The sequence below is a fragment of the Rasamsonia byssochlamydoides genome (assembly GCF_041956645.1).
Source record: "Rasamsonia byssochlamydoides strain NRRL 3658 unplaced genomic scaffold VTN77scaffold_130, whole genome shotgun sequence".
NCBI lineage: Eukaryota > Fungi > Ascomycota > Eurotiomycetes > Eurotiales > Trichocomaceae > Rasamsonia > Rasamsonia byssochlamydoides.
In genome coordinates, this window is record NW_027192512.1 from 1 (window position 1) to 26,285 (window position 26,285).

The 26,285-nt window shown below is 46.9% G+C and overlaps 9 protein-coding genes and 2 non-coding genes across 11 annotated transcripts; 6 read left to right on the plus strand and 5 right to left on the minus strand.

Moving 5' to 3' along the window:
* Nucleotides 1-1,943: 1,943 nt before the first annotated feature.
* VTN77DRAFT_1596 (uncharacterized protein) lies at nucleotides 1,944-3,335 on the plus strand (the record flags this gene model as incomplete). Its single annotated transcript, XM_069417344.1, has 4 exons — nucleotides 1,944-2,204; nucleotides 2,253-2,309; nucleotides 2,365-3,150; nucleotides 3,288-3,335. 4 exons carry the CDS (start codon nucleotides 1,944-1,946, stop codon nucleotides 3,333-3,335), a joined length of 1,152 nt encoding a protein of 383 aa, XP_069272875.1.
* A 2,875-nt stretch (nucleotides 3,336-6,210) lies between these two features.
* VTN77DRAFT_1597 (uncharacterized protein) lies at nucleotides 6,211-7,402 on the minus strand (the record flags this gene model as incomplete). The annotated part of the gene is made up of 3 exons (XM_069417345.1): nucleotides 6,211-6,745; nucleotides 6,811-7,246; nucleotides 7,345-7,402. The coding sequence occupies 3 exons, from the start codon at nucleotides 7,400-7,402 to the stop codon at nucleotides 6,211-6,213; spliced, it is 1,029 nt and encodes a 342-aa protein (XP_069272876.1).
* A 3,159-nt stretch (nucleotides 7,403-10,561) lies between these two features.
* Nucleotides 10,562-10,841, plus strand: VTN77DRAFT_1598 (uncharacterized protein; the record flags this gene model as incomplete). Its single annotated transcript, XM_069417346.1, has 2 exons — nucleotides 10,562-10,621; nucleotides 10,677-10,841. The coding sequence occupies 2 exons, from the start codon at nucleotides 10,562-10,564 to the stop codon at nucleotides 10,839-10,841; spliced, it is 225 nt and encodes a 74-aa protein (XP_069272877.1).
* A 717-nt stretch (nucleotides 10,842-11,558) lies between these two features.
* Nucleotides 11,559-12,077, plus strand: VTN77DRAFT_1599 (uncharacterized protein; the record flags this gene model as incomplete). The annotated part of the gene is made up of 1 exon (XM_069417347.1): nucleotides 11,559-12,077. One exon carries the CDS (start codon nucleotides 11,559-11,561, stop codon nucleotides 12,075-12,077), a length of 519 nt encoding a protein of 172 aa, XP_069272878.1.
* Nucleotides 12,078-13,305: 1,228 nt separating this feature from the next.
* On the minus strand, nucleotides 13,306-14,333 carry VTN77DRAFT_1600 (uncharacterized protein; the record flags this gene model as incomplete). The annotated part of the gene is made up of 3 exons (XM_069417350.1): nucleotides 13,306-13,646; nucleotides 13,709-13,996; nucleotides 14,066-14,333. 3 exons carry the CDS (start codon nucleotides 14,331-14,333, stop codon nucleotides 13,306-13,308), a joined length of 897 nt encoding a protein of 298 aa, XP_069272879.1.
* Nucleotides 14,334-15,174: 841 nt separating this feature from the next.
* On the minus strand, nucleotides 15,175-15,255 carry VTN77DRAFT_t147. Its single transcript has one exon. It is a non-coding gene; the product is annotated as a tRNA-Gln (tRNA).
* A 79-nt stretch (nucleotides 15,256-15,334) lies between these two features.
* Nucleotides 15,335-15,432, minus strand: VTN77DRAFT_t146. The gene has a single exon. It is a non-coding gene; the product is annotated as a tRNA-Lys (tRNA).
* Nucleotides 15,433-16,611: 1,179 nt separating this feature from the next.
* On the minus strand, nucleotides 16,612-17,854 carry VTN77DRAFT_1601 (uncharacterized protein; the record flags this gene model as incomplete). The annotated part of the gene is made up of 4 exons (XM_069417351.1): nucleotides 16,612-17,436; nucleotides 17,506-17,515; nucleotides 17,612-17,620; nucleotides 17,697-17,854. The coding sequence occupies 4 exons, from the start codon at nucleotides 17,852-17,854 to the stop codon at nucleotides 16,612-16,614; spliced, it is 1,002 nt and encodes a 333-aa protein (XP_069272880.1).
* Nucleotides 17,855-18,941: 1,087 nt separating this feature from the next.
* VTN77DRAFT_1602 (uncharacterized protein) lies at nucleotides 18,942-19,498 on the plus strand (the record flags this gene model as incomplete). Its single annotated transcript, XM_069417352.1, has 2 exons — nucleotides 18,942-19,025; nucleotides 19,136-19,498. 2 exons carry the CDS (start codon nucleotides 18,942-18,944, stop codon nucleotides 19,496-19,498), a joined length of 447 nt encoding a protein of 148 aa, XP_069272881.1.
* Nucleotides 19,499-22,225: 2,727 nt separating this feature from the next.
* VTN77DRAFT_1603 (uncharacterized protein) lies at nucleotides 22,226-22,599 on the plus strand (the record flags this gene model as incomplete). The annotated part of the gene is made up of 2 exons (XM_069417353.1): nucleotides 22,226-22,355; nucleotides 22,433-22,599. The coding sequence occupies 2 exons, from the start codon at nucleotides 22,226-22,228 to the stop codon at nucleotides 22,597-22,599; spliced, it is 297 nt and encodes a 98-aa protein (XP_069272882.1).
* Nucleotides 22,600-22,640: 41 nt separating this feature from the next.
* On the plus strand, nucleotides 22,641-23,618 carry VTN77DRAFT_1604 (uncharacterized protein; the record flags this gene model as incomplete). The annotated part of the gene is made up of 1 exon (XM_069417354.1): nucleotides 22,641-23,618. One exon carries the CDS (start codon nucleotides 22,641-22,643, stop codon nucleotides 23,616-23,618), a length of 978 nt encoding a protein of 325 aa, XP_069272883.1.
* Nucleotides 23,619-26,285: the final 2,667 nt, after the last annotated feature.

Below are 26,285 nucleotides of genomic sequence, written 5' to 3' on the forward strand. Positions count from 1 at the left end.
ATGCAATTCCTGCCCCTGTACGCCCATTCTCTAGCCGTGAGCCGTCTGACCATAGGGTGAGCCCTGGGCGGGCTCTCCATGAGATGCGACTATAAACTGTCGATTTCAATCTCAGTGTGACCTGCCTCTGTAAGAGTATGAGAAATCCATTCTGTATGGCAAGTATTCCATGATTGAGTCCAACAAGAGTCAGACCACTTTCTCCCGGTGCTCATCACCGCCCTCGTTATAGCTCCTCCGAGCAGTCTAGACGGCACACTGGCACAGAGGTGTTGGATGATGGTTCGCATATCTGTAAATAGTTCCCTTGCACCTCCACAATGAACCAGAATTGCAGAGGGCTCTGCTTGGCTAACATAAACTCACTGAGTAGGATGTGTAGTAAGGGCTGCTTTCTACCACCCTGGCCGTCCTCGACATGGTCCAATACCTGCTCCACGAGACGGTCATAACTGTCTATCAGCAGAAGGAAGCAAGATGATATTGAATTTGCATGAGGGAAACAACATCCAGCTCCTCTTCCTCGCGTCCATCTGAGGGTAACCCGGGCTGAACGCATCGGATCCTATCTGTTCCCTTTGGGTTGTTTGACGTTCGGCTTCAATGATGAGAAAAGCCAACTGCGGATGGTGATGAGACCGAAGAAATCAGAACATGTCATTCATGTTTCTTGCAGCTGGTCTGAGCAGACGGTCGCTTTCACTGACTTTACCATGCACATTTGGTGAACATGTGGAATGAATAAAAATGCTCATGTTGAGGTCCGATATGCATCGCAAGGACGACAAAATCCGACGGTCGATTCACGATCGGCAGAAACCTGGCCTTGCATCCAGTCGGTATAGCAGCCGCCCAAGATCCACCAACCAGCGAGAGGATTCCGTTCGATGTAGGCACACGATGCTCTTCGGGCGATATCATGTGTCCGTCTGTATCGAACCGGGGTTAGCCCTTCGAGAACGGTGCTCGTACGCGGTAGATACATAGCAGAAAAATGCGTTTGACGAGTCGCGATGAGGACCAGCTAGCTTGACACGATGGGATCCTGGTAAGCATCGACATGGCTCGTGTGAGCTCTCCGACGCTTGAAATACGTCTGTCGAGGGCTGAAAATACAGGCGGCCTTGGCCCGCAGACACTTCTGGCAGCGAACGCTCCATGACCAAGAGCCTGGTGATTCCAAACGAGAGCAGACGGATTCGTTCGTAGCTGCTCCGAGTGAGAATCGAATGTACCAGGCATGCGGCAGAACACAACATGCCTCCCTTTACCTTACCATGTATCCTGTTGATAAAATGCTCAAATTCGTATTATCTTATCTCATTGGTCAACATGCTAACTGTTGGTCATCCGTATGTATGGATGTTCTGTACAGTATATCCAAGCATCTCAGACCCCTGCCCTTGACATCACAGTATATCGACTGTCAGCCTGGAGCTGGTTGGATCAGCACCAACGCACCCCTGGCGCCTTCAGTGTAACCAACAGTGATCACATTTGGAATCTTGAAACCTGGCAGAGAAGGCTTGACATTGGATCCTGGTTTGCGCGACTGAGATTGATAGATCACCCGCGAGCAATTGCTATCGTTCCCGATGAGACAGCATCAAACAGGACAGCTTTGAAAGTTTTTGGCCCCCAACTATTCTCTGAAGTAGTGTATGGGATTCCACTCCTTTGGATTAGGAATACATGTCAAGCTCGAGTTAGCATGACAGGAGCTGCCCAGTCTTGCAGCATGTCTGGTCTGGTCAGTTACTCTGGATTTACAGCTGCTGCCAACAGGCTGCGTCGACAATCGTCACAGGACTTTCCTGCAGAAGGACGCGCCCGTACCGGCCCTTATACAAGTGTATAAGGAACGTCCGTCATGTTTTCTTGTCTCGTCCGGACGCTTTCACCGCTCTCTCTGTCGTTATCTGTCCTCTTGACTGTACTTCAAAATGTCAGGCACGTCGACTTCTTCCTCCCTTGCCTATCAGAAAGCGCATTTTGACGATGACCGGGCTCCCGGCATACTGGCCGCATGCATCATTGGTATCTTCTTCGCCGCGGTAAGCGTAATCCTACGCCTCTGGGCCCAGGCCATGATCGGAAAAATGCTTTCGGCGGACTCGTGGCTCATCTTGATTGCCGCGGTGACGGCGATTGCTACAGCAGCGTGTACATTGGCCGCTATCGATAACGGATTGGGCAAGCACGAGGTGAGTGAGATCAAATGCGTCTGCAGCATGCAAGCTGAGGTCGCGCAGTTCCGCGTCCTGTCAGAAGATCCCAATCCGCCTGAGAGAACGGCTTTTATTTTTGAGGTTTGTCCAAAGATGATGAAGAAACCAGAGTTATTAAGCAGGCTAACACCTGAAGATGGGCTATGTTGTCACCGTTGTGCAAGCCGTCGGCTTGATATTTACCAAACTCTCCATCCTGTTGTTCTACCATCGTGTTTTCACAACTCCTCACAGGGCCCTTAAATGGACCATCCGGCTGCTGTTCGCCTGCTGCTTGGCTCTGAATGTAGCATCGATCATCGAGTTTATCCTGGCCTGTATTCCACCCCAGGCGTTCTGGCTCCAAGTTTATCCAGCGCTTGGATATGCGCCTCCCGACCCTCGTGTTGGGACTTGCAACTCACACATACTCCATCTAGTAGTGCCGCCGGTCGCAGATCTGATTTTTGACACCTTAGTACTGGTCGTTCCGGCTGTCGTTCTCTGGAATCTACAGCTTCCCGTCCGCAAGAGGATCGGCCTGATCTTCGCCTTCTCTTTCGGTACCTTTGTCACAGCCATCTCCATTCTTCGTTTCGTCTTTGGTTTCAAAATGGAGAGTGGCGGTGATCTCTCCTGGGACGCCTCGGACAGCTTCTTGTGGACTTCCGTCCAGATCTGCTTTGGCGTGAGCACCGCGTGTATTCCGGCCATGGCACCACTGTACCGTCTGGCCAAGTCGTACGGCAGGACGAAGAGGGTAAGAGCATCGCAGTTCGTGCCCCTTAGCGAGCGCAAGCCAAACGCAGAGACAGAACGTGGGGCATATCGTGCCAGCCACGCTGCTGATGACCTGGAAAGTGGCAGGGAGAGCGGTGCAAGAGGTGGTGGTTCGCTGCCAGAAATTCCCATGGGCACCTTGAATATCCAAGTGTCGAAGGCAGTGAGTGTGGAAATTACTTAATATGCGTGTGGCAGAGCCAACAATCCCCCACTCCGAAAGAAAATCGCTATGATATGGGATGATGCATGGCTGTTCTAGCTGACTTATCTAATGCCGCTGAAACAGTGACATGATAGATATCCATGATGTTGAAAGTGCCTCTTCCTAAACCAGTCTCCTCCTAAGTGTCTGCTTTTGTATCATTTCCCAGACCCTGTGTCTATATCCCCTAAATATCTTATACTGGGAGAACTATGTCTGTGGCTTTGCACACGTACAGTACTTTGCTCTGGGTCTCTATACGAAGTATCTTTAATCAATGCCATGCCTAGCTAGGGGTTGTATTGGTTGTATTATTGTGTTCAGGCTCGATATGTCTAAATTGGCCGTATAATATAAACTTCAGCAATGACCTCTATTTCCTAGAATGAGAAACCAACATATGGTCTATCCGTAATTAGTGACTTTATTTCCTATTTTTCTTCAACATCCATGTTATCCTCTGACAAAAGACTTTTAGAAGAGTATATTCAAGAAGCATATTGTGGTCTAAGCTTCCACTCACCTAAAACAGTGCCAGTGCCATGACGATTGATTCTTAGCTGTTTGAATTTTTCTGGTGACAAGCCCATCTCTTATAGAGGAAGTGGTTGAGAGAACTCCAGCCAGTCTACAGATAAATAAGCCTAGGGCTGTATACAGGTCTAGTTATACGCTTGTATATGTGCAGCAAGCATAGGCCACTTGGTAGGAGCGCTAGTCCTACCAGTTTTTTTCAGAGTTTCATCCAGGCGTTCCTAATAAGATGCCAGTCTTGTTATCCGCGTAAATCTCGGATGTTGGCTGGTCTGGTTTCTGGCGTTCTCGGCGTTTCTTTATGCGACTCCAAATTCGCCGACATTTTTGATCTCATCCAGTATTGATATTATCATCAGCTTAGCCTTTTGATGTATTTAGTTAGAGTAGATGCAGCCTAAGCCACTGTTTCTTAACCACGTTATAAATTAATTAATCAGGCGCGGTTGGTTCTGTTAACCAGAAGAAAAAAAAATCCCAAATGCCATGTCACTCTCACTCTTTTTTAGCTGAGTGGAATATTTCTTGAGTTGCGACAGGTTCACTCACCTTTTGGTCTCACTCCTGCTTTTCAAAAACCGTTTCGATTATGAAAAAAAAAATCTTTTTTACTAATATATTATTAGTGTTTCGTGTGGAAACCTTCTTTCAAGACTCAGTCTATTGAGTACTTAATCAAGGGGAGTGTACTCCGTCCGGATCATGACCTTTCATAGTATTACTTGCTGTAGTAACTAAGGAAGCAAGTAGGTAGGTTCCTGGCCTAATGAATTGGCCGTTACTGAAGAAAAAAAAAAACAAAGAAAAAAAGAAAAAAAAAGGAAAAAAAAAAAGAAAACAGGTCTTCCTCTCACTCTTCATTCCAACCATTAACACAATCTCTCCATGGTTGCAGGCTGCAGACGAGTTTTCTCCCTCCATTCTTGCTTGCTTGCAGAGCTTGCAGCCATGTACATACATTCCATATGCATGCAGCTGGCCCCACACTGTCGATGACCTGACCCTCCTTCGGTGAAGTCTGGACAGGGTGCGAGATCCTCGAGAACTCTCCTTTTTAATCTCTATTACCAATCCTAAGCTAGCGTAAGGGGTTTTGTTGGCCCGGGCTGTAGAGTTTGCAGTCACAGGAATGGGGTGGACGGGGGGGGGGGGCCAAACTCAAAGCCAGGTATGTATGTACATGTACATGTACATACATTACAATATAAAGTTGTTGGATTTTTGAAACCGGCCAATGAATCAGAAATGTAATCACGTCCATTCCAGGAACCTGAACTCGGGAGAGGGATCCATTCTGTTCGTCAACGTGTTCTTTTCCTCTCAAGGTACAGTACGGTCTCGACTCTCCGGGACTGTTGACAATTCTCCTCCGGTTTTGTCCTCTTAGCACCGCCTGGAATTCCAGCCCTTAGGTCTACAGGTCACTTGCCAATGTCTTCGGTAAACTAGATAGATAGTGAACCGTGTTGGCGTGCTACAGCTACCTAAGTTCTGGTATCATGGCATCTCTTGGGCCAAATCTGCAACAAACTGTTTACTATCGCGGTGAAACTATCACAATAAAATGGAAAGAGAGGGAGAGATAGAATTCCTGTGATCTGATAGAATATCCTCACTGATCAGGAATTAGGGAAATATGTTGCTTTCTTGCTTGGCTGCCTTTCTTTCTTTCTTTCGATGCTTAGGTCTACCTAGGTATGTAGGTAGCTAGGTAGATATGGTGTCGTTCTTTGCAGTAAATGGGATTGAATTGAATTGCACCCATTGCATCCATTCCCATACTCACATCCATATCCATATCAATATTCATTTTCATACTCCATCCATCGCTGGTAAATAGATGATTATATCCTTTTTATAATTATTGGTCCTTCTCGCCATCTTACTAGTTTTGAAGATGGATTTTGTAGATAGACAGAGAGGCGGGCAGGCAGATAGAGTTGTGTCACCGGAAAACAAGGGCTGTTCTAGAACAAGCACCAAACAAAGGGATTAATCAGGTTAATCTAATGTCAGTGTCAGAGACATTATTGAATCGAAGAAGAAAGGCATCGCATCGGCTGTTTAGAGCTGATATACCTCGAGAAAAGTTATCTGATCTGGATTGGTTAATTAATCAATGAAGACTTGTCAATCAATCATAGTCATAGTAAATCATGCATATCATCCCGTCCAGACGGAACGAACGGATCTGATCTGAACTAACTAACCAACTAACCAACTAACCAACTAACAAATAAACAATCTGGTAGGTACCTAGGTAGATCTACATACATACATACATACATACATACATACATACATACATGCATACATGGACAATCATTCGACAGACCCAGTCTCAATCGATTCGAGTTCATCTAGATAGATAGATATGTAACTTTGTGTTGAATCCGACATGACATGATGATATCCGAGAAGATGTAGACAGAAGATAAACAAAAAAGAAAGAAAGAAAGAACATGAGAGAGTTCCACAGGATAATTAAAACCCGTCATTGATCCCCGCCTCACGCTCCGTCCGTTGTCGGTCTTCGTTCGCTGCAAACCACCAGCGATGCGTGATCTCGTCCGAGGCCTGGAACGCCGACAGCTGCAGGTTACCCTTCGTATTGCCATTAGCAGCAGCAGCAGCAGCAGCAGCCTTCCCCTTGGCAGTAAGCTGATGCCACGGCTTGACGGCAAAGATGTAGTGGACAACCTTGACCTGGTCGTCGCGCCAGATAGCCGAGTGGACGCCCTCCCAGCGCAGTGTCTTGAGCGCGTTGTACACGTACGGCAGCACCACCCACCGTCCGGCGAAGATGTCGGATAGCAGACCCTGGTCCGGGAAGTCGTACTTGTCTACCAGCGCTGGCGTGTTCATCGCTTTCTGGATCTTGCTGAATACGCCGGCTGACGGGTTGACTACCAGCAGGCCGCTGTTCAGCATGGCGATGCCGGCGGATGGAGGAGGGCCTTCTGTCTGCGCTTTGGCGGGGTGAGAGTGCTGCGTCGTGAAGGCGCAGTTTGATGGGATCCTAGGCAGTCAGTATGACTTATCGTCTATATATACCTAGGTACATGTATATGGTAGACTACATACCAGTCCTTCGGATAGTGAGGCTTTCGCAGCGGATTGCAGGCGCACGCATGGCTGGCCGCAAACACGCGCTGCCCGTTGCCCTCGAGCTCCGGCGGATCAAGGTCCAGCGTCATCAGCTCGTCGATGTTCTTGCGCACGAGCATGTCGCTGTCGAGCAGGACGACGCGATCATACTCAACGAGAGAGAACGCCACCAGCTTGGTCCAGGTGTCGTTGAACCGCGCGTCGGCGGTATAGTGCCGCCCACCTGCTGGCTGCAGGAACGGCACCCGACGTCGCGGGATCTTGCGCGCATCCAGCGCGGCCAGAGCCGTCGCAGGCACTGTGTCGGTGTACAGCGCCACGAGGGGATACTGCGAACCGACGCGCCGCAGCGAGTGGGCCAGAGTCAAGAGACCGGGCAGGTAGTCGAGATTGGTGATGAGGCTCGCCCAGACTGAGATGGTCAGCAGGAAGACTTTTTGATATTAAAGAGAGATACATAATGATAAGAATTGGATGAAATGGGGACGTGAATAGAAGCTTATTAATTACCTCTCTTCCCGCCACCGGCGTCGAGCATCCTGCTCTGCTGACGCTCCGGAGGCAGCATCTTGACGAAGAGAAAAGACAGAAACGACACAAAGCTATCTATCAATCCCATCAAGGCGACGCAATCTCTGCAATGGACGGTTTGTGCTGCTGATCGGAAGGTGCTTGATGCCGCGCCTTCATTCGGGACGGGAGAAGACGGGCGGAACGAAAAACGTGATCAATCGATCGGCAGGCAATGGCGCAATGCAACCTTGGCCGGTTGAGTCTTAGCTCCCTGGTTAATTAATTGATTATCTGTGAATGAGAGCCATGTTGGTTGACAAGTCCGACTCGTCTGAGTGAAGGACCGGTGGATGGAATGAATCTGTATTTTAAATAATATCGATTTTGTCTCCGCGGATTAGCGTGAAGCGGAGCTCATTCATCATCCAGGCGGGAGTTACGTTATCTTGGAACCTTGCTTGCGACCTCTGTACCTAGCTAGCCAAACTCCAATAATGTACCTACCATTCATGCGCCGCTGAAATAATGCTTGCGCATCTGCATAAAAATAGGATGGGATGGCTGATTGACCATTGACTCGTCTGTCTTTCTACATGACTCGGAGGAATTATCTCTCGACCGCAGGAGAGCTCCAGGGCTGGCAGAGTAATACAATGACATAAATCAAGGTTATACAGACTCGATCAGATAGATTCTGTCCAGCATTCACTGCCCCGGACTGGCGTCGTTTCATTCTGCTGCAGCCCTTTTTGGGTTTGATGGCGGGGTAATCGATACCTAGCTATCTACCTAGGTACCTGAGATCGACAGCTATCCCTCTACTATTTATCTACATCTACTGTATCCTAGAATCTTTCTGACTGCTATCGTCACATTCCAGTATTTCTCTCTCTTATTCAACCCTGATGCCCTTCGACTCTCATGGCTCAGCCTGCCCCGCACTCACCAAGCGGCGATTCGATTAGTAAGCCTGTTCTCTTTTAACTAGTTAACTAGTTAACTAACTAGTTAGTTAAATTTTCTCAATTAGTCGGCACGCCGTTATCCCCGCTAACCCCGGCGCGGGATTCGGCAACTCCCGGAGCCGACATTCCGATCTCCGGAGGATTGGATTCAGTTAATTCTTATCACCATCCTTATCGTCACTATCAGGATCTCAGTTGTTGCTGTTCCTGTATAATTATCTTAGTTTAGTTACTATTGTGTATTATGATGGATTAATGACAGTACTGCGTTGAGATAATGAGGGATGTAAACCATCTTAACACCCACCTCAAGTTGACCAGCCCTCTCTTCTCTACTCATGCCACCCATGAGAATCTAGTATCAAAAGAGGGTCACATAGTCATAGATCTATATTTTAATTTCTCCAAGCTTGCCAATCACCTCGTCTGTAAAAGCCCTTTGTACCGTGCTCCCACGTGTGGATCCTCCTCGTCTGTGTTTGCCTCTACCACTCCCTCCAGGCACCTCCTTACCACAGGCATATGATTCACCCGGTAATGCTGCAAGCATATCCACATGCTCTTGTCCCAGGAGCAGTTCTCTCGTCTTCTTGACCATCTTTCTAGCAGCGTTTTTGTCGCTTGGCAAATTCACAATATCGTGGATCCTGTGCCAATGCGCGATCTCAATGAAGATAATCCGGAGACCGTATATATCGTGTAATCAACCCTGCTGATGGTGGGAGAGTCATCACAAGGTTTTATAGAAACGGACAGGAAGAAGACGGTGTGCTGCTGCGCAGGCTTTTATGCAACCAGTTGACGGAATGAAGGTACATAAGGCTGAAGGAGAGTGTCCACGCCAAGGCTGTTCGTTAGATGACATGGAGAGAAGAGAATAGCCCAGGCAATCCGGTGATCGGAAATACGCGGGTTTATTGGGCGATTTCAGCAATGTGACGAGCTTCTTACTCGTTCGTCGCGAAACGTTGCCTCACAATGCGTCGTTTCTTCGTCGGTGCCTTGGAGCACTACCTCTGAATCGTGGACTGGTTCTTCTTCGGGGCTCAGTTGCTCTTCAATCAGGCTCTGCTGTGCCTTGAAACTTGCCAGTTGGCCAAGCCCTAATTATTTCTCTGCTGCCCTTCCACAAGTCGAGCTTCGTCCGGCCCGCTGATCACACCCTGTGGTGGCAACACGGTGTGCATTTTCATGGCCAAGGGATATTTCTTCTAGATCGTCCACCTTGCTGTTGAGCTAGAGAATGCTCATGTACATTTGCGTCCCACGCGAATCAGTTGATCCATGGCTCCGGCTCCTAGTAATCCTTTGTGCGCGTCATTGTGCCCAGTCAGTTTCTCGATGAGCCCCTTGAACTTATCTTGCTTGATCAGGGCCCTCTGGAGGCGCCGTGCAGCTTGGGGCAGCTTATGGAGGGCATCAAAAGTCTTCTTCAAAAATGGATCAGCCTGGCTTTCTGATGGCAGCTTGTATGGCACGAGCCGATCGTATTTGTATTTTCACCGTTCTCTGAAATAGCGCCTGAATCTCCAAGAGCATGTCAACGATCAGGTTGCCAACCCGACCTCTTCTCCCCAGCGAAGCAAACGCTTCTATTCAAACCGGAGCCGCAGTCGCAAGTAGTGATATGCGGATGGCATGCCTTCTGCCTCCCCAAACAACTGATCAGCCATGAATCGATCGGCAGGGCGAGTCAAACCTGTCACGCATCCAGAGAATAGTTGGATCGCTAGCGAGGTAACGCTGAGGCCGATCCCTGCCGCTGAGATCGGGTCCATGATCAACTGTCTTCCCCGAGAAGCAACGGCATGGATGATGGTGAGGCATAGAACTTCCTCCCTCCCACATCATCACGTGCATGCAGCATCGCTAGCCCGCGCAGCCCCGTGATAATAAGGCGCTGGATAACTTCGACGAGGCTGAGCTTCGAATTGGCAGATTTCCCAGGTCGTGCAAGGCAACTGAGATGCTTCACGAACAGCACGAGAAATGGCGGTAGTACTATCGACCCTTTCCTTTCAAAGAGTGTGGCTGATTGATTCGACGTTTGAAGATCGATGTTCGTGATGTTCTACACCTGTAGGACGTGTTTCTAGCGTTTCACTGCTATCTTTCATTCGAAAAAAAGTCATGACAAGTCAACTTTCTGCCCAAGAGGAAGACTGGACGTCCGACACAATCCGCCCAATTCGTCTGTTATTCCAAAGCTCCCCAAAAGAGAAAGTGGCGAAACGTCTAGAGCATCTCTGATGGCCGAGAAGAAGCTGGCGGACTTTTTCCCCAGAGAGTCAACCTGCTGTGTCCGATTGGTGAGCATACCTTCCCTTGCTTGGACGCTGATCGAGTCTGATAATGAGCAAACAGGTGGGAAGTTACACGGATCCAACACATCTCGGTCTGATCATGGAGCCCGCGCCTGACTCGGACTTGGCCACATTCCTGACTGCAGCCCTGCACGACCGCGACAAGAAATCCCTCCTGAGAAGTTTCTTTGGTTGTACCTCCAGGACGTCAGATCCGTCACCGTGATATTAAACCAGCCAGCATTCTCTTGTGAAAGGAGATTGTGTCTACCTTGCGGATTTTGGCATTGCTCTTGACTGGTCGGAAATGACCAAAGGGACTACCACCGCCGAAACATCCAAGTCGCCCATATATTGCGCGCCAGAAGTGGCAAGATGTGAGCCGCGAGGCTCATCATCGGCCACTTGGTCCCTTGGATGTGTATTCGTCAGATGGTCACCGTTCTAAAAGAGATGTTCGAGCATATTTCAAGTTGAAAACTCAAGGTTACATGTATTGTTGCAACATCGAGCCATGCCAATAGTTGTTGGCGGACTTGAAACTTGTGTCTGAAAGAGATAACCTCCCAGTTGACTTGTCGCTCATCATGCACTCCCTAGATCGCGATCAGAGGTACGCGGTCGATCATTCGCCAGCAATCAACGTACAATCCTTTCCGTATGATCAACGAGTCTTTCTGTGGAGATTGCTGTTTGTGTGATGACAGTCGCAGCAGCTGTGAAGGAGAAGATCCATGAGCCGAGTGGGAAGAAGGTACTGTAGAGAACCGCAGTTCTAGAGACAATGCACCAGATGCCAACAGTCTTGGCTCCATCACTACTTCCCAAATTCCAGATACCGTGACCGTTCGAGCGGATGCTAAACTATGTCTAATCGAGGTTACGCATCACCCTTCGTTGTTCTAGGATCGTAGTACCTCGGCAGATGCAATCAACGTGACACATGGAAATGCCACACTCAATCATGAAGAACAGTCGACGGACCTCAGAGAGTTCATCTCATCCACTGACGAGCAGGACCAAGGCATCAGGCTCGGTGCTCCCAATCCTGAGGAGTTCGCTTCCCGCCCTGCCTCCAATGCTGGACCTGATTCAGATCCTGTTAGCACTTCCAGCTCGTTTCTGTCCATTCCTGCGGTGGCTCCTGTGGATTCAACAGACTCCAACCGACACTGTGAAACATCATGACTCACCATTCTCGAGACGTCGAATGCTTTTTCAGATCCACCGGCTGGCAGATATAAAGAGATCACTGCTCGTCCACAGGAGAAGGAAGTATACTATGATTCAAAGAGCCTTCTTCTACTGCAGTGTTGGGTTTCTGACGACACCACAAAGTCTGACTTCTGACAACGCCACTAACAGTCTTTCAAGTTCAATCAATGCCAAGCAGTCAAATTCTCTTGACGAGAAACCTCTTCTTCCTCAAATATACCTACAAGGTCAACGCAACACAACGTAAGTTTCATTCGACTCTCAACAGACGCCAGGACAGGAACAGCTGTCCACGACTTGAGCTCCTCCGTTATTTCTTCGACGCCTTCACGACTCTGCGAAAAATGTGGCCTCGACATTTCCGGTGTTTATTGTCGTGCATTGGGAGAAATCTATCATGTTGAATGCTTCGCTTGCAAGGCATGTTATTATTACCCCTGTGATTTTTACACGATCTAAGCTTCATTCATACTCTGACAGACAAGAACAAAACAGGACCGCGGCGTAACCATTGCCGAGAAATTCTTTCTCCTGGAGGAAGAAGACAATACCAATGTCCCTCTTTGCGAAACAGATTATTTCCGCCGCCTGGACCTCCTCTGCTACGAATGTGGTCGTGTGCTTCGGGCTTTTTCCTATGTGCCTACCATGGGGGGTCGCAAGTACCACGTCGATCATTTCATGTGCACTGTCTGTGAGAAAGTCCTTGGCGCTAGCGAGGCCTATTACGAGCATGAAGACCAAGCCTATTGCAAGGAGCACTATATGTTAAACCTGCCTTAGGGTATATGCCCTAGCCTGCCTAAGGCTGCTTAGGCTCCTTACTCTGTATAACTCCCTTCTCCATTTGGATATATTAGTGGCTTTCCTTACAGCTTCGTTATATGGCTTATTAATCCTTTAGCAACTAATTTATAGAGGCATTCTTAATCCTGTATTATGATTAGTTTCTGGTATGCCTTAATAGTGATCTCTATGCCTTATTAATTGTTACATATTTATGATCCCATGGTCTTATTAGTTCATTGAGAAAATAGTATAGTGTAATATTATAGGATATCTATAACATAAGCTCTCTTAATATAGGTTAATTAGGATGCCCCCCTCCCCCTTCCCTTTTTTTTTTGCTTTGCCTTTAGATTCGATGACTGCTGACCAGAGTTCAATTATATCTATACTGCTTACCTGACAGTGTAGAAAAATATATATCCAAGTAAACGTAGGGAAAAAAGGGCGACAGCAACTTATACGTAAAAATAGTCAGTCACATTTCCATTTGATAATTTTTTATTCGTACGTATCCAGAATGATTTCTCTCAGACAAATCCAATCCAATCCAACCGGTCCAGCCAGTCCAGACGCCATGTACACCTCTATCTAAGTACACAAAACCCAAGCTCATGTTTTGGTCCATCGGATATATCCCCAACATGTACAATATCAACCCAAAAATAAAAACAAGGTGCAATTTTTCACTAGAACACCAACCCAGCCACCACACTGCCCACGATCAACGCAACAGTCCACACCGCAGGCACAGCATAATTCGAGCTCGCCGCTCCCGGCTTCCGTGACCCCTGCGTCACCGTCCCCGGCCGGACGCAGGTCAGCGTGCGCGTGTGCGCCGGGTCCTGTGCCACGATCTGGATCCCGCTGGGCCCGCCGAACGCGACGAGCAGGATCGGCGTGAAGCTCTCGATGTACTCGTCGTATTGGCCCAGTACGGACCCGAGCTGGTTGCTGGGCGCGGTGAAGCTGGAAATGGTGAAGGGCTGGTCGCCGGTGTTGCTGCAAAAGGAGGAGGTTGTGAGGAGGGCTGTAGCAGTCAGTCAGTCAGCGTGATCCTGATAGATGTTCCCTTTTTGTGGGGGTTCTCGCCCTGCGACGTCGACTGGCTCAGCACCGACTCGGTCTCACTGCACGACTCCGGGATCTCGATCGCCTTGCTCAGCCCGACGCAGATCGACGCGTCGGTCCCGTTATTGTTGGCCTGGTCCAGAACGGCGTTGCCCACCGCTGCGCTGAGGTCGCCAATGCAGGTCGACGAAAAGGCGGTTGCGCAGTTGCCCGTGTCAGACTGCATCTGGGCGATGAGCGAGCTGTTGCTGATGCCGCCGGTGAAGGCCAGGGCGCAGAGGGTGTACGGTGCATTGCAGACTTGGTGTCCTGGCAGATGTTAGCGGGCCTCTGATAGCAGCGATACCGTCAGGGCTGTATCTGGTGGCAGCAACTCACCCTCAGCGTCCGTCAACCAGATAGCCTCGGTGGTGACGTAGGTATCGCCACTGTTCGACGACGACGTGTTTGTCTGGATGCCCTCGGTGACGCCGGCATTGAGCATGAACGAGATGGGCTGGTAGGCGTTGGCGGACGGGTTCCACACCGTCAGCGTGGAATTTTCGCTGCCGGTGGCATTGTATGCGGTGACGGAGCTGGCCAGCACGAGCACAGCCAAAAGCAGCAGGCTGGCTGAGGGGATTTCAAAGGGCGTCATGATCGTCATATATCTGTTTAAACGGGTCAAAAAGTAGCTTTCTGGGGGATCGGCCTGGATCGTCCCTTTTAATGGAGTTCATTCCATATCCCCGTCAGCGTTGGCCAGCCCTGGCTGAAGGGCTGGCACAGGCCAATCAGCGGTGAACAATTTGTCTAACAATAGGCATAGCTGAGCTGATAAGAGAATCGACCGAATTAGAAGCGTCTGTTGGAACCTGGAACCTCTGTGGAAGGAGACCGTGGGGCAGCGAGGCTGGCCCATGCGATACGGCATGTTTCACTTGATCCCAACAGAACTGTCGCAGCAAACCATTCAGATCATTGATATTTTTCTAGCAGGTATGTACTGTACTACAGAAAAGAATATTATGGCTGCTGTCAACTCCACCAATGAAATTATTCAAGGCCTCCAAAATCATCCCTATGTTGCAACTTGCAAACAGCCCCTCAACGTTGTGTGACAGAACAGGGCACTGGTGCAACCATAAGAGAGCACAGAGTACTACATATGCAAGATGCAAGTACAGAGTAAGATTAACAGTACAGAGTACGTAATATAATATTACCATCTGCGCAAAAAAAAAAATCTTGAAACTGTTTATTGTCATTTCCCCGAGAACCTGCACGGAAGTCATATTTCATGAAATGAGAAAATAAAATGGAGTATTTATCTATCTATTAAGCTTGATCCTCCTCTTTTTTTTTTATTAAAAAATAAAATAAGACGCCTGTGGCTGTGGCGGCTAAGGCAAAACTCACATAATTTGTTGAGAGATTTTCATATCTTTACTCATATCCATCCATGTCAGCACTATATAAAAAATACTTATGGAGTAAATGAAAAAAGAAGCCCCTGCCTGGAATCGAACCAGGATTATCGGAATTTCAGAATCAGAATCCGATGTGATAAGCCATTACACTACAGAGGCATCTGTTGATGAGATGTGCGGAAATTTTTGTTTCATATCCATTTTCAGGACTCTATTATAGAAAAATAAAAAAGACGATCGCCCTGGGTGGGGCTCGAACCCACGACATTTCGCTTCACCTTCCTGTTTTAGAACAGGGTAAAAGGCGAACGCTCTAGCCGACTGAGCTACCAGGGCTTGTTCTCTGTCACCTGGTCGCCAATGAACTTTATCTGGACGAGCCGCTTGATTACCTAAGTCTGCATACCGCACTAGGTTTGTTTGGGTAGAGCCCGACATCGCTGCACCCAAAATTAATACTAATCCTCGTCAAAAGAGGTTGATTGCGAATTTTGTATTCTGCCTAAGGGGCTTAATTATCACTACTTCACTGATCCTACTGATCCAGAACCAGAGCTCGACGCCAAAGTCGCCTAATATTGAAACTTGCGAAACAGCTCCCTCACTGTTGAATCGAGAGGCAAAGAAGGCAATGCAGTCACCTTGGATGCAAGTAATATATATATAGTACAGGCTACATGCTGGTCAGAAGTCTCTGTTCACTTCCTATTATTTTCCTGAAAATCACTCAGCAAAGTTATCATACAAATTATTATTGTTATAATAAAATAGTGAATTATCTGAATTAATTAAAACTTTTATATGGTATTTCCTTTTAAGGGCAAATTAGGTAAATTTCTTTCCTGTTTCCTGGATTTTATTTATTTTTATTTAACTATAGATTTTTTTATGCACGTTTTATATATTCTATTCTATAGACCTTTAAACTACCACTGTTTACTCCATGTAACAATCAGACTGCACCTGCTTGGATGTAGCTACTTCGTGTGACTCTTGTCTTTCTCGTTCACTATTCACTTCTTTGCTTAATTAATTCAAATCATCCTATTACTACTACCATAGTTTCACTGCTATAATATAACAACCATTCCTCTACTTAAAAAAAAGGGAAGCTATTTTTCTAGCCCCTCTCCATGCCCCCATTTCTTTGCTACGTAGGTAGGATTCTACGTAGGCGGTTAACCCTTAATACTTAAGGCCCAGCAATGCTCCTAATAAGGGTAACACTCTCGAATGATTACGATTTTAAAGCATAGCTTGACAAAACTGCCCACTGAAAAAGAGACTGAGATTCTTTTACATGTCCTGTCAGCCTGCCAGTGAGTATATTGAAACATTATGCAGGATTCTGTCTAAATCGAATCCAACGAATCAGGCACTCAGAGACCATATGTCTATGGACGAACAAATACGCGTGTTTCGATAGTCATTAAAAACAAGAGAGAGGTAGAGAGAGACAACCTCAGTATCAACAAGACTAGCAAGAATAATCACAGCCTACAGAACTCAACCTGCTCATTGATACACTCCAATCCGTCCAAACCAGGCCAGCATCTTCTGCACCGTCTCCTCCGGATTCTCCTCGGCGAAAAAATGACCTGCACCCTCGCCAATCCCTTCAACGACCAGCAGGTCCCTGCCAGGCAAAACCCAGTCCTGCCAGACGTTCGACACATCGAACCGCCGTCCGATGCCCGCAGCGGAGTACAGCACCAGCGTTGGCACCGCCAGCTTGCGGCCTGCCGCTTGGTCGTTAATCTGCTGCTCCACGTCCTGCTTCGCGCCCGCCTCGTAGTCGAGATTGCTGGCGCGGATGACGCTCTCCTGCTTGAACGCGGCCTCGTACACCTCCAACGCGCCGTCTTTGCTCAGGTTCTCCGCCCCGCGCGCTGTCAGCTGGCCCCGCCAGCGCTGGAACATGCGCCGGAAAAAGACGTCGCCGCCCATCGCCTGGATCATCTCCGTTGCCAGCTCGACGTTGGCCAGGAACGGCCAGTGGAAGAAGCCGGCCGCTTCGGCGGGGCGGGTCATGCCCTGCCACTGCACGAGGGTGGGCACGATGTCCATCAGGATGGTGCCCAGCACGGCGAACCGGTCTGCGTTGGTGTTCGCGTCCACCGCCAGACGGTGGCAGATGCGGGCGCCGCGGTCATGGCCGCCGAGGATGATCGGGTAGGGGCGGGTGCGTGTTGTCTTCTCTTCGAGCAGGGTAGTCAGCGCGGCGAGGATGGCTGCTCCGACGGTCGACTTGTCGTGGGAGGTCTGGGACGGCGTGCTGGCGCCGTAGCCGGGGATGTCAGGGACGAAGAGGGGGATCTTCTCCGGCAGGAGGCGGATGACCTGGTTGTCAGTTGGCAAAGACATGAACTAGAATAACTGAAAGAGAAGAAAACAGGGCGATATGCATACATGACGCCACCTATGGCCAGCATCATTTCAGGTTAGGTCATCAGCATTTTCTTGCAGCTGTCCTAGAGAGAACTATCATGCATTATTCATTCATCGACTTACGTACATGAAATTACTGCAGTGTCAGCATCAGCATCAGCACTAGTAACTCGTCGTCCTACAAACATAACCATGTAAAGGTAGCAACTCACGTCTCAGGATACCCATGAATCAGCACCAGAATCGGGGCCGTCTCGTCGTTCCACAACCCACGACTGAACCCCGAAACGGTGGAGCCGGACGGCGTCGCAATAGCAAAGGGCTCCAGACGATGGTCGGGGAGGATGGATCCCAGAGATGGAGACGCCATTTGCAGCAGTTGCCAACAAGCAAATGACAAGAAAGGAAGGTCGAGCAAAAATCAAAAGACTATGTTTATTATTCAGAAGGCTTGAATTGATTGAATTGGTGAATTCAAGAATTAAGATGTAGCTGACAGTTATTATGAAGGGAATTTCAAGATTTCAATCAATTCCATTCATGAACACCGAACGGAGACGACAGCCGGCTATGAATTTATTGCTGCTCAACTGGTTTTAAACTGGCTGACAGATGGACAGACAATGGATGACTGATTGGTGCGCCTTCTGGCGTCACCATTGAGCGGGGTTAGATGTTAATTAACTGAGTTGCCGTTAGTTAATTACTGATCGATCGCGTGGGGTATTACTATTATTAATCTTCTTAATCAGAAATCGCAAATCGAAATGATCAGCAGATACCTTATTGCCTCGGCGGATCACAGACGGCAGGATTGTATTAAAACAAATTGCAAAGTAGCGCCGAGGGTAATATTTGATATAGTAAAAAATACTTCATGGTGGTCGCTGTTGTATGCACGCATGATATGACCATTTTGTATGTCCTGTACGGAGTATGTATAAATTGACGTATATACTATCCAAGTTCTCCACTCAAGCCGATAAATCAATAAATATTCCATATTAGAACAGATCTATATAACACTCGCATGCAGTATGTGTACTGCCGAAACTCGTCAGTCAAATGAGAAACTAACCAGCCAGTCAGGCAGCCCAAAGCTACTTTCCGGTTAAATAATGCTGCTATAGCCAAAATTGATCTGATTTTTTTTTCTTGCGAAGAACAAACTCAATTCACAACCACCATTTAATCGTTTTCAAAACGTCATCCCGACGGATCCGCCCGTAACCAGGCAGAATATGAAATACTGAAGTAATACCTAAAAACAAATGGCGGGTTGATTGATTATTTTCACACGGTATGAAGAACGAACGAACTCACTCCCTACCAGCTACATAATCCTAGTTAATTGCTCCTCTTGAGGGAGCTGGTGGAGGTGATTACTGTCCTCAGTTGGAAGGGTCTAGAAAACGCAATTCTACAATTCCTCAGACTGCTGCGACAAGTCAAGCAACATGTCCCAGTCCTACTCTGGAGGCTGTCTCTGCGGCAAGATCAAATACCGCATCGATCTCCCGGCCGATGCGCCAGATCCGAAGGTAGATAACCTATCCCTACAACAGTTTTCTCTCAATTCGAGGCCCATTTCTTCGATCCGCATGATTGATTCATTTCGCTAATTTCTGTCTGCCTCCCTGACGGCAAACAGATCCTCGTCTGCCACTGCATCAGCTGCAAAGCCTACACCGGCTCCGCCTTCTCAACCAATATCACCGTCCCGGAAGCCCATCTCAAATTCACCACCGGCGAGCCCGAGTTGTTCCTCGACCCCAGCTCGGACTGCGGCATGCCCGTTCGTCGTCAGTTCTGCCGTGACTGCGGCTCGCCTCTGACCAGCAAGACCACGGGGGGTCCGGCCGACATGATCGTAATGAAGTGGGGGACGCTGGACAACACGGCCCGTCGGAAGCTGCAGGATCTGAGCATGGAGATCTACTGTCGCCGGAAGGATCGATGGCTGGAGCAGCTGAGGGATGCGGCTGTACCGAGGAGGGATGCGTATGAGGCGTAGATATGTCTCGAACTGTCTGTTCTGGGTGCTTCCTGGGGTGGGAGCAGGAGTTGATGGAGAGGGGAGGCAGAATTAATGCGCATATTGTACTGTACACATGGTGATTAATTGAAGGAATGGAGTGTAACATTTCTATGAGTAGATTGGTAGAGTATTTATTTCAATGTCTTCTTCTTTCATTTTTATAATCACACAAGTAAGATAGGACGGCTGGCAGGGTCACATAGATTGCCTACAAGGTGGCTAGACAGACATCTAATTCATTAGCCAGAAGAGAATCATACAATAATGTATCACTTCGTTCGCATATATTAAAAAGGGTAAAAAAAAACAATAGAGTGAGAGAGTACTATTTCCCACTATTCTACAACTTTCTATAGCCCTTAATTACTACTCCCTCTACTAAAGATTAAAGCAATAGAACCGTTAATATTAAACCCACTTATGAGACTTCTCATCAAGCCTAGAGATTATATTGACTGAGGTCACGATTCCTGTTCCCCAAGAGAGGTTAGGTTAGTACCTACATACATACGTACCAATGTCCAGTTAGGTCCTGGGTAGGTAATCTTCTTTCGATGAGTTAGGGCTGGCAATTTCCCCAACCAGTTCTGACTAGGAATTGCACAAGAGAGGACTATCGTGTATTTTTGTATTTTGTAGGCTAGATAAAAGTTAGGAAGACTATACTCAAGTGGACATGGGGTGGAGAGTCTTGTAGAGTCTCCCGGTAGGAGATTCTCGTTGTCTGCGCAAGATTGCAGTCCAACCTTATATATATTTGATCAACGACCCTGTAGAATAACCCATCTGCATTCTATATTAAAAAAAAAGCAAACGAAAACAAAAACACAACATCCCAACATTATAGAATCTTCAATCAAGTCAAATCCCCGCTTTCTATCTCATGCATCCAGATCATCCTGGTGTTATNCGATGCAACTGAGTCACAGATAGAGAATTATCTTTCTAGTCAAAGAATTCTCTGTACCTCTCCCTACATAACTCCTTGACCAGAGGTATCTGGTACATACGACCATAGGGTGTGGAAAACAGGGCTTCCCGTCCGCTCAGCCGTACTTAAGCCACACGCCGGCTGGTTAGTAGTTGGGTGGGTGACCACCAGCGAATCCCAGCTGTTGTATGTTTCTCCTTTTTTTTTTCTTTTTTTAAAAAATTCATTTTATTGTTTCTACTATCTGTTGTTGATTGGTTTAACAGGTTATCCTGTTGCTCCTGTACCCTGTCTTCACCCTAAACTTTACCTCCTGCACCTTTATTGGAGTATTACCTTTCCCCTTCTTTTTTTTTTTCGAGATCTTCCTTTTAAGTGGCGAATTGGGTTTACCACCTTTACAATAATATTAATTAATTTGTTGCTATTATCTTGCATATAGACTATATGTATGGTATGTACATACATTATCTACAGGGATAAACCAATTTTGGTGTAGCCTTCTCACTGATCATTCCCGACCTTTTCCAGTAAATAGAATTACGGGTATGACTGTTACGGGCTAAGCCCATATTGCTGACTCAGCTTCGCTCTCGTTTTCTGATTGGTCCATTTGTTGTTCATCACATGACTCCTGTTGATACAGCTCGCGTGCCTTTCTCTCTCTTCCTTCATTTCTTCCTTCCCCAGCGAATCCTTTTTATGAGCTCCTAGTTTCTAGACAGCAAGGCTTTGGCCCTTCACAATATCTAATAATACCTACTAACTAAACGAATGGTTCATAGCCCAGGAAAGAGTACGTAATCTTAACAAAATGTGCCAACTGAGAGTCAGAGATCCCTTCAGATGCTATTGCTTACTAGACAAACATTTGGAGCCATACTAACAGATGACCATTCTATTATAATGCAGGGATTATTGGATCCGCCAATAAAGGTGTTGAGCAGACATTTGGAAATATAATAATACAGAATAATAGTAGGACAGATTCAGAGAATTCGAGATGCATTAATTCAAATCAACAAGGCCAAGCCTATTCATATGGGGTTGAAACAATTTGGATGAAGCATCAATCATTATGTAATCTATGCCATGATGGCACAAGAAATGGAGGTGAGGAGGACGAGGGACATACCACTTCTATTAAAGGCAGAAGAATATAGAGCTGAGTGAGATCTTGCAATGTCACCGGGATGCAATCAACCTCACAAATGGAACAATTGGCAATTTTAAGCAGTCAGGTCGAAATTTGAAGCGAATTTGAATTGTTGGCGTCCATGTGATCTACATACTTCGTGTAGAATCTTGTATAACAACCACCAATAATACGAGTAACTTGCAGAATTTGGTTAGTTAGTAGTCTATGACGTCACTGTAGAGCTTCCTCTGTCACCTTCCACTTCACATGTCGCCAGAGATGCCTACAACACCTCGATGCCAACCTCCCGAAGCATCAATGATCTTCAAAATACATAAATATGTTGGTGAGCTCGAGCTGCGACCTAAGTTTCTGACACTTATCCTTTCATTTCGTTCCTATCAAGCCGGTGTCCGTTCCACAACATGGACCTCGATGCTGAACCCCTCCGTTTCCCAATCACTCTGCGCTGCGTGCCACTAGGTGGCGATCTGTACGAGTGTTTCCCGATCGAGATACAAAAACCCTCGAACCATTCGAACTTAGATATCTGATCGCGGAGAGCGCTGGACTATCGAAATGGGGCCTCAAGCTTTACCTTACCCCGATCCCCGACACCAATGATGACTCTGTTATGACGGCAGCGCTATTCGATGCTTATCGTCGAATAACAAATGATTTGTACCCACGATGGGGTAGGACTCAACTCAATCAGCTTCTGAAGAACGCCAAAAATTTCTACATCCATATTGTCATCATCCCCAGTGCGTAACTGTACCAGCTCTCCTCTGTTCCCTGCAACTCAATATAATTGTTTCATTACTAACAATGTGTTTCACAGGAAAAGATGTGGCTTCCCCGCCCGAACAGAAAGTGATTTCACCGCCGAGGGCTGTTGACTTTACCCGATCCAAAAAAAAAAAAGCGTCCCGCCAGAAATTACTGTTTCTGGACCTCTGTGGCCTGACGTGGCTTACCTTATGTATCCACTCCACAAGTGCCAGATAGTCATGGATATATTCAGTGATATCTGCCATAGGAGGTCCCGGATGATCCACGGACCTTTTCACAGTGCCAAAACAAACATGTTGTATAAAATCATGACAATGGTAGAGGAGCAAAATACAGACCCTGAGTCAATATGTCCCCCGATTGCATGCAGATACATCTCCCTAGACGCTCTAGACGGTTGGGCAGAAGGCGAAGGACTGGAGGTCAACCGTTCAGCTTTCTTCCAATTTCTTTCTTACATGATTTTCGAGGAGAGGATGGACGAGGGGGAACTGAAACGCCGTTTATACAGTCAACACACTCCAGTGGCCGGTCGTGAGGAAAGATCCGAACGGCTTTGTCTCCTAATTGACGAAATGCAAGAAGTAATGTGCTGCGAGGATGCGGACATGCAGAAGGGAGTTGAGGACTTCTTTAGGTTCGTCTGGAACTACTCTATACCGGTCGTTGGTGCTGGTACTTTTGAATTGAAAAATTGGAACTGGCGAGATTCGCTTCGGCCTATGACTGCTGTGACCGCTCGGGCTCAGAAACCCCTTCGACCGCCGTACAATAAGCCTACCTTTTGCCAATGGCCCCAATTTACGTCCGAGGAAGTGACCGAGATTCTCAATACGTATGAAAGACGGATTGGGCGGATTGACCATGGCCTGCGGCCCCTGATTCATCTGGAGGCAAACGGACATGCAGCCTCTCTCATGGTGCTTTTGAGGTTGGTCCGTGATGAACGTCCAACCGTTGATGACTGGGATATAATGCTTGAAGCAAAGTATACGAATCATATGAATGGATTTCGACTCAAGATCAGCGCGGAGCTAGAGGAGCGGGAAGATGTACGCAGCCTGGTACGGAAATTATTGGTACATAAGGATAGGCCATGGGAGATGAATCTGGACAAGCCATCTGACATGGAACGTCACCTCCTGAATGTTGGTATTATTGTACCGACTGGGCCATCCAAAGCCCGCTTCACAAGCAGTCTTGTCTTTCGAGCTTCGACCGGTACTGGGGACTGAGCGCTGTTACACTGGAGTTGTCCAGGTAGCTCGAGTATCAAAAAGATGGAGCGCAATGACGACGGACAGTAAAGGGAACAACTCTGGTCTGCTCTAGCATCCCTCGTCACGATGGGCACAGCAATATTCCGCCTGACGCTCCTGTCGCTTAACTAGGAAGCCGGTTGGGTTGTCTTCTGGGATCGAAGCAGAAATCTTCAATTTCACGGGCTGGAGCTTTTGCCTTTGTTACAATTTAGCATTGAGGTTAAGATCATAGTTCGGTGCACACACCACATAGACTGCCAGACCGTTTCTCCAGACAGTTTTTTGGTGTAGCGGTCAGCGCCTATCTATAGTTCTAAGCTGTAAGTTTCCACCACCCCACCCGAAAACGCGCCCGCGAAGCGTTTTCAAAATATTCGTCTTCCAACTTTATATCTCTATAAGATGCCTCAACGGCTTCCTTTGACCCCAATTTCTTCAATTATTGTTCATAAGGAGCTGAGCCCATATCTCCAGTCAGTTATTGTTGGGAAGGCCCATGCAGATCAGAAATCCATATAAATTGCAGCCAATCTCAAAACCCCCCGAGACCATACGCGATACTATTCATAAGGATTCACGAAGCCAAATCAATTGAATGATCTAGAAGACTTGCCTCCTTTCTATAAAAGGATAGCATCTTATTCTACAAATTATTGTGCCAAAATCCCAAGATTACATACCATAAACTAGAAAAGAAATTAATTTACTCTATTTCAAAGACCTATTACCAAGTCCTCAAACACCACAATATTACCAACTAGATTACCAAAAAAAAGAAAAGAAAAGAAAAGAAAGAAAACGACCTCATTTGATAGAGGAACATGCAAAGAAGCATTTAGAATAGGCCAAAGCCCATAAAGATTCGGTAGAGGATCAATAGAAGGCCATAATCTAGAGTGATAAATGTATACTTGAACATGGCTCAGGGAAGTGACACGAATTGGTCTTTTGTATCCTATAATAGAAGTGGGATTGTGATAAATCCAGACCTATACAAAAGGCAAGGATATGGTATTATAATATAGACAGTATTCTGGGGAAATGAGCACGCTAACATCAATATGGTGCCATATGATGCCGAGTCTCCTTGTTGGGGGTATTATCAGATTCTTACCTTCGAATACTTGAAGATAACCTCCTTTTACTAGGGGAACCAGGGCTGGTTTTTATGCAGGATAATTCCTGAATCCATACTGCAAAGATTGTACAGAAATGGCTTGAAGATAATGGGATTATAGTGATGGATTGGCCTCCATATAGCCCAGATCTGAACCCGATTGAACACTGCTGGGCTTGGATCAAAGAATAGATCCATAAACACTATCTGGAGCTTGAAAAAATGCCATGGAATTGAAAAAAAAAGGTCAAAAGAGCCTTATTACAAGCGATTGAAGAGGCATGGCAGACTGTGGGCGATAATTTTCTGGAGAATTTAACTAGGAGTATGAAATCAAGGTGCCAGACAATCATCTCCGTGGAGGGGTAGTATACTTAGTATTAGCCTTATTATTTTTGACTTTAATTTTTATATGTACTAGCACTTCCAATTCTCTATAAAATACTATGATTTTATTGTTCTACTACAAGAAATGGGCGTGTACGAATAATATATATATATAAAGAAAAAGAGGGTGATTTTTATCATCGTTGGTGTGGCCAGCCGTGGCGGAAACTTTCTGTCTCCTAGCTGTACATTTAGACCGTTGTGTATATGCACCTTCGCGCAAAAACGATTTCGAGTCTCGACCATCAAATTTTCACGCACGAGGCTGATGCAGTGCAGTACTCTTCCAGATACATGTAGCAAGGGTATGATACCGTAACCGAGCATCCTGAAGTCGAGCGTCCTGTGTGGTATGCAACTTACTACTGTGGGCCTCTACAGGCTGGCTCTACCCACCTGGCTGATCGTATATTCAAGAGAGCTACAATCAGGGGTATGGGTTCATGCTGAGATTGTATTTTGAAGACCAGGAGCTGGAAGAGTTGTTGAGTTCTGTCTAGATTCTGCCGCCGCAGGCACCAAGGGTGTGTTAAACAGGATTGAGTGGTGTTATTTTAATAATATTGCGATACTCTGTAATTCTCTCAGGATGCTGGTGGAATAAATGTCCTGTCATTCCTGCCATGTAAATAAGTACAGAATGAGAACGGTATAACGTGATTCACTTTTGAAAGTAATAATAATAGATCTGTAACTCATCCACCGTTGCTCCAGAGAAGCCTATTAATCATGCAAGAGACATGAAATAACGTGATTCAAATAAAATTAAAAAAGGAGAGAAAAGCACCGCAACAACAGCCACAATACACAAATTGGATATGGCAACATAAAGACATCCTGCACCGTTGCTTCAGAGTCCATTAATCATGCAAGATACACGCAATAACATGACTCAAATACAATTAGGTAGCTTGAATAAAAGGAGAGAGGGAAAACCACGGAAACGACAGCGAGACATGGTAACATAAAAACACTGACGATACTCCCTGAAGAGACATACGACTCAACCCTAGCAATCAGAAACCGCGTCGACCTTCTCGATCCGCTCACCACACTTAAATTGTGAAGTGACCATAATTACCATTGTAAAGAACATTGACGACAGTAATCTGGTATCCTGAGTCCTGCGGTATGAC